The sequence below is a fragment of the Triticum dicoccoides genome, chromosome 5B, assembly GCF_002162155.2.
Source record: "Triticum dicoccoides isolate Atlit2015 ecotype Zavitan chromosome 5B, WEW_v2.0, whole genome shotgun sequence".
Taxonomy (NCBI): Eukaryota; Viridiplantae; Streptophyta; class Magnoliopsida; order Poales; family Poaceae; genus Triticum; species Triticum dicoccoides.
In genome coordinates this window covers 715,160,161-715,167,203 of record NC_041389.1, presented here as the reverse complement: position 1 = coordinate 715,167,203, position 7,043 = coordinate 715,160,161, and the positions used below count along the sequence as shown (strand labels likewise).

At 47.9% G+C, this 7,043-nt stretch overlaps 1 protein-coding gene across 1 annotated transcript; it reads left to right on the top strand.

The window, feature by feature from the left end:
* The first annotated feature begins 1,961 nt into the window (after nucleotides 1–1,961).
* LOC119312916 (disease resistance protein Pik-2-like) lies at nucleotides 1,962–5,952 on the top strand. Its single transcript, XM_037588701.1, has 3 exons — nucleotides 1,962–2,860; nucleotides 3,431–5,436; nucleotides 5,586–5,952. The coding sequence occupies exons 1-2, from the start codon at nucleotides 2,034–2,036 to the stop codon at nucleotides 5,394–5,396; spliced, it is 2,793 nt and encodes a 930-aa protein (XP_037444598.1). The 5' UTR covers nucleotides 1,962–2,033; the 3' UTR covers nucleotides 5,397–5,436; nucleotides 5,586–5,952.
* The last annotated feature ends 1,091 nt before the right edge of the window (nucleotides 5,953–7,043 follow it).

The following is a 7,043-nucleotide window of genomic DNA, read 5'->3' as shown; positions in this document are numbered from 1 at the left end:
GCAACGTGCACGAGACGAGCTCTGTCCTGCGGCATCGGGCGCGAGACGAGCGGTGGACCGCAGCTGGGAGGGGACCAGCTCTATGATGGGAGTAGCTCCCGGGCGACGAGGAGATGGGGTGAAGGTCGAGACGGCCCGAACGCAGACAAACCGACGCCGGAGAAGCCGGCCGTTGCCGCAGACAGAACCATCAAGCCACCGTGGAGCCGCCACGACACCGGTAGGCCACTGAGATCTACCGATGCCGCCGCCCACGGCCGGAACAGCAGCCACGCCCGGCCGCTGCCCATCCGCGTCGCCCGGCGAGCTCCAAGCGCCGGAGCTGCCGGGCACGCACCACCGGAGCCACGTGCCTTGCCGCCCCCTCCCGGAGACCACCGCCACCACCACCCGCGTCGACCGCACGGGCGCCACCGCAGCCACCACCAGTTCTGCAGCCCCCACGCCCGTACAGCCACGCCCCGCCACGAGCGCACCAGCCGACACGCCGCACCATGCTGGAGGCCGGCCCAGCCTAGCTGGACACCGTCCCCAGCCCGCGCCGCCACCGCCCGCGGCCCTTGCGCCGGGATCTGACGAGGAAGCCCCGAAGAAGCCAGCACCTCGCCCTCCCCACGCACAAGCCCGCGCCACCAGAACCACGCAGCCGCCGCCACTCCGCCACACGGCCGCGCCACCGGCGCGCCGCCCGGGTTGCCGCCGTGCCGTCCCGCGCGAACGACGCGCTCCTCACCGTGGCCCTGCGTCCCGCGCCACCGAATGCCAAGGAAGAAGGGAAGAAGGTCCCACTGCCGCCGCCGCCAGCCGGGCTTCGCCCGGCGGCGCCCTCGGGCAGCGGCAGGGGGGGAGGGGGGGGGAGGGTTGGGGAGGGCCGCTGGCCGGCGGCAGCTAGGGTTCGCCCTGCCGCCCGGGAGAGCGGCACGGGCGAGCGAACGGGTGATCCCTGCTAGTCATGTTTGGCACTATGTTCTTTCTTGTCTAATATTCCAAATACACCTTAAGAAGGATGTTTCAATTTATCGTCAGTTTTTTTCTTTTCTTTTGCTGAATCCAGTTGCTCGTGAATCAAATAGGATTGAGCACGGATATGGTGACATGGCAAACACGGATAAACTATTCTATCCCCAAAGTCAAACGACGAGTCTCCAGCCAGGACAATGCTGGCATATATATCCACATCCGTGCATCGACGTTTTCCTTTTCATTTGCAGATAAGCAAATAGTGGTCAGAAATTTATGTGTCCTTAATTTCCTTTGCAATTGCAGGGGTTACAACCTACGAAGGCAGTATCTACAAAACTGAAAGTACCATGGTCATCTCTAGAGGATCAGTACAAGCATGGATCTAGCACTTGGTATGGTGACCAGATTTCCGGGCTTAAACGTACAAGTGGCCGGCAAGATGCTTGGTTTTACTAACCCGAATATGTTAATTACTGCTAATAAGGTTCTCCCTGTCGGAACCCAGTGGCATCATGCATGCACATGCTAATTCACTGCTCCCCGTACATAAAATAACGTCATTGAGCCATGGTTTGGTGTGTTAACCAAAGCTTGCAACTAGCTACGAGCACCCGGTTACCCACCAACAGCTAGCTATATGTCCTCTTCCTGTGCTTGTTTCGAGCGTAACAAGCACACACACGGAGATTATCTTGAGTAGTTTTAGTGATGCTAAAGTGGCCGTTGAAGGCGCATTGTTGAAGGAATCCTTTCCTGCTTTGGTTTTTTGTTAATGTGAATTAAGTATGCTGCATATCGAGGCTCTCTCCATGTTTTCATCTGACATGAGCTGTTCTTTACTCGCTTGCACCAAGAACTAGCTCGCATCTTTCTATGCAGATGCACATGCTAGCGCGTGGCCATTCGTGTGCCTGCCTTTGTTAGGAGAGCCAAAGAAATCTTGCTTGGTCCTCTTCTTTGTAGCTAGCTAGCTAGCTTCACTCGTCTGAGTTCTTCCCTTCACTCGAAACACACAAGCACCAAAGAGAGATGCAATGCAGTGACAGGGAATAGCTACCGGCCGGCAATCAATGGCGCCTGTGGTTAGCGCTGCACTCGGCGCGTTGGGTCCCCTGCTGGTGAAGCTCAGTGGTCTGCTCGCCGGCGAGTATGGCCGCCTCAAAGGGGTCCGCCGTGAGATTCGCTCCCTTGAATCTGAGCTCACCAGCATGCATGCTGCCCTCGAAGAATACACTAAGCTGGAAGATCCAAGTGGGCAAGTGAAGGCATGGATATCTCTGGTGCGGGAGCTGGCATATGACACCGAGGACATCTTCGACAAGTTCATCCATCACCTTGGTAAGCGTGGTCATCGTGGTGGTTTCAAGGAGTTCTTGCGCAAGATAACTCTCCCTCTGAAGACGCTTGGAGCTCGGCGTGAAATCGCTGACCAAATCGGTGACCTGAAGGATCGCATCAAGCAAGTGAAAGATCTCAAGGATAGTTACAAGTTGAATGATGTTCCTTCTAGCACCACTGGCCATCTGGCCGTGGATCCCCGGCTGCATGCTGTCTTTGCTGAGGAGGCACACCTTGTGGGCGTGGATGGTCCGAGGGATGAGCTTGCCAAGTGGATGGTGGAAGAAGGAAACAACTCATCCAGACCTCGCAAGGTGTTGTCTATTGTTGGTTTTGGCGGATTGGGAAAAACAACACTGGCAAATGAGGTCTACCGCAAGATTCAAGGACAATTTGATTGTAAGGCTTTCGTATCAGTCTCGCAAAAACCAGATATAAAGAAAATTATGAAGGATGTGATCTCTCAAGTGCCATGCCAAGATGGATCCACAAAAGATACTAGTGATTGGGATGAAAGGAAGTCCATCTCAAAGCTAAGAGAACTACTGCAAAATAAAAGGTAATGTTGAATTCTCTTAACAGATGTTTCATGTATAGTGCCTCGTGTTTGAGTCACTTATTATTGACTGTACTATTATTAATTCTACACAAAGAAAACAACTCGATTCAGATCGGATTGAACAATTCTAGGCATCCTTAACACTAACGCTAGAAAACTATACTTAGAACATGAAATATTTGTCATCGTGAATATATTTGTGTCCAAATCCTTCATTAACTCATATTTTTTGCAGTTAATGAAGTAATCAAAATTCTGATAAGTACACAGACTTCTGAAAAGTAATATATGTGTCCAAATCCTCCATTAACTCAGAATTTTTTTGTAGTTCTTTTTTATTTTTTTAACGAAGCTAGCTTGCAACCTTATAGGGAAACATAAGCAGTGAATGTCATAAAGTTATTAACATCTCCAGTTAAGTACTATGTGTCGGTGATACAAAGGTCAGGCATAATAAATATTTTATTTTCTTAGAAAAACATAAAGTGATATTGGAGTTTCATGGCATGTTTGAGTGTTAAAGCATAATTTTTTTTCATAATTGGTTGACATTATTTGCTAATTCTATAGGTATCTCATCATCATTGATGATGTATGGTCTGCACAAGCATGGAAAACTATCAAGTGTGCTTTCCCAGAGAACAATTGCTCTAGCAGAATTATTGTTACTACACGCATCATTGATGTAGCCAAGTCATGTTGTTTGGGAGGTGATGACCAGATGTATGAACTAAAATCCCTAAGTGATCTCCACTCTAGAATATTGTTTTTCACAAGAATATTTGGCTCCGGGAAAAATTGCCCTGACATGTTGGAAGAAGTTTCAAATAATATTCTAAAGAAATGTGGAGGCCTACCATTGGCAATTATAAGTATAGCTGGTTTACTAGCAAACCGACCGGCTATCAAGGAAGAGTGGGAGAAGGTTAAGAGGTCAATTGGTTCTGCACTGGAGAAGACTAAGAGTCTAGAGGGCATGAGCAGCATACTATCTCTGAGCTATAATGATCTTGCACCTAATCTCAAGACGTGCTTGTTGTATCTAAGTTTATTTCCCGAGGACCATGTGATTGAGAGAACAAGGCTAGTGAGGCTATGGATAGCAGAAGGGTTCATCTCTGAAGAGCGTGGACAGAGCAAGAAAGAGGCTGCCGAGAGTTACTTCTACGAGCTTATCAACAAAAGTATGGTCCAGCCAGTGGACATTGGCTTTGATGGCAAGGTTCAAGCATGTCGAGTCCACGACATGATGCTTGAACTTATTATTTCAAAATCAGTTGAAGAAAATTTTGCCACTGCGGTCGGTGGAGGCCAAACCAATTTGCAAAATCACCGGGGTTTTATTCGGCGGCTATCGATCCAGTACATTGACAAGGAACTTGCATCTGCACTGGCAAACGTGGATCTAAGTCATGTTCGAACTTTGATAGTAATGCCATCATGTTGCATCAAATACTTGCCCACTCTTGATCAGTTTGAAGCTTTACGTGTTCTGGATTTTCAACGTTGCGAGGATTTGAAGGATTTTGATATGAATGGTATGGACAAACTAGTCCAACTAAAGTACCTGAACTTTAGGGGCACATATATATCAAAGCTACCGTCAGGGATCATGATGCTAGGTAATCTAGAGACCCTAGATATTTGGAATACACGTGTGTATGAGTTGCCTGCTGGCTTTGGCCGGCTAACTAAACTTGAACACTTGGAAGGAGAGTGGTTGACACTACCAGATGGGATTGGGGATATGAAGAACTTACAGTTGATGTCAGGCTTGGATATTACCTCCAGTATAACGGATGTGTTGGAGGATCTCAGGAGCCTAACAAGTTTGAAGGAGCTCAAGGTTTATTTCCGCTTTGCAAACGGAATATCTGATCAAGTATCTTGCGAGGGCAAGAGATGTGAAGAGGCGTTCCTCTCCTCACTGTGCAAGCTTGGTACCGGCAAACTCCGATCTTTGGATATAAAACAGGGCGGTGCTTCCCTTGACTTCTTAGATTCTTGGTCCCCTCTGCCATCTTCTCTTCAAAAGTTTTCCACGCATTACAGAGATTCGTTCACCAACTTTCCAAAGTGGATTACACCAGCACTCACTAACCTTGCCGACCTGGGCATCTGCTTAGCTGAAATGACAGAAGATGATCTGGTTACTCTTGGGCAGCTCCCATCCTTACTTCGCCTGAAACTATGGCCATCAAATAAGTTGGTTGGCACAGTCCAACGCAATTCTTACCTGAATCTGAAGGTTTTGGACTTCGGATTTAAGACTGAGCGAGCATATGTTTCGTTTGTGAAAGGGTCTCCGCCCAAGCTTGAGGAACTTACCATCACATTCAGTGTGTCGGCAGCAAAAGCTAATGGCTTCTATTCAGGCATTGAGCATCTCTCATCTCTCAAACAAGCTACGATATATCTTGATGATGAAGATGCGACACCTTCAGAATGCGAGGCTGCAACTGCTGAGATCAGGACTGAAGCGGGTGCCAATCCCAACCATCCTGCACTTATTATTAAAGACCAAGGGAGATGGTGATGATGCTGATGAGGATTAAAATGCTTACAAACTGCTAGAGGTGCTAAAAAATATTCTAGTCATTCACCCTTTCATTGTCAAAAGCATCGTCGCATTTTAATTTTCTCTACCAAAATACGTCTATTCCTGGACCTGATCTTATTTTTTTCTCAAATTCACATGTTCTACTCTTTCATTTTGCCGATCCAGGGTATGTTGTGCGGCTTGTTTACTTTGTTTGGAATGCCATGCCGGAAGGAGGCACGAAGCCAGTATTCCTCGCACATGCAAGCGACAACCTGAAAAACTGAAGCTAAATCAAAGACACCTACTAAGTCGTAAAAAGGTGGTCTCAGGTCTCTCTCAAGTCTCAACTGAAAGTTGCTACTACTTCCTATATACACTGTGTTTGATTGCCTCTCTTCCTTACTTTGATGATTCAGATCTAAACTCTTATCACTGTTAATAAGGTTCCGCCTGTCGGAATTGGAGTCTGAATACCTACGCTATTGTTAATTCGCTTGTACTCTGTCTGTAGTAGCTTTATGCATTTGGTGGGATCTAAGCTCCATTTGCATTCGGGATTTTTTTTTTTTGTGTGCTGAATACTTGATTTCTGTTTCTCTTGTTCGCAATTTTTTTTTGTTGAATTACTGTGTCGGTGATACCTACCATGAAAGTCGATGGTATATATGTGATGTGTGTTCTTCGAAATAGGCTTTCGCCCCGCTTTATAGATAAAGCATATGTCCATACAGCCAAGTCACAACCAGTCACAAAAAGAAAATGCTGGGGCCACAGCACAAATGCGCCCAAATGAAGGAAAGAGAAACATAAAAGGCCACCATGGGCAAGCTACAGAATAGGCGAGCGACCAGAGAGCCGACACGCGGAAGCCACCAGAGCGTCCAGGTAAAGCTGAAGCCGGTCACGACCCCTCAGCCTAGCGAGCGGATGCTAGTGTTGCAAGAAAGCCAGAAATTTGAAGAACGAATCAGAAGCACGTCGCGGGAACACCCACTCAATCGCCATCTTGTTGCGAGTAGTCCAAAGAGTCCACGCCATAGCCGCGAAGAAGAGCCAGAACTGTCGGCCAACCTGAGTGGCCCGTACCTGCAGAAACTCTTCAAGGTCACGGGCCTCCCACTCCGGTCCTAAAGCCTCACGAACAAAGCACCAAAGCGCCTGCGCTGCTACGCAAGAGAACAAAATGTGCGTGCCCGTTTCCGGGACGTGGCACAAAGGGCAGAGACCATTTCCGGGACCATGACGTTTCAACACCTCGGTCCCTGAGGGTAAACGATCTCTGAGAAGCTGACATACGAAAATCTTAATCTTCAGGGGCATCGGAGCCTTCCACAGTGGGGATAACCATGGTAGAACCGGCACTTTCTCCATGTGTATGTACGCACTTGTGTTGGATTGTTACCATGCATATATTTTGCATCAGAAGCTATGGTCAGCACTTGAAGGGTAGAAGATGGAAAATGGAAGCTGAAACAGGGGAGAGCGTGGCCTCAGTTGCTACTTTACTTGCTAATTGCATTGCGTTTGATTGTCTCTGTTTCTGACGTTTGGAGATCAAGGCTCAAGAATTGTTTTTGTTGGGACACAATTGACCGTGTTTTCTACTTATGAAAAACTTGCATGCTGCTTAGTTTGTTCACT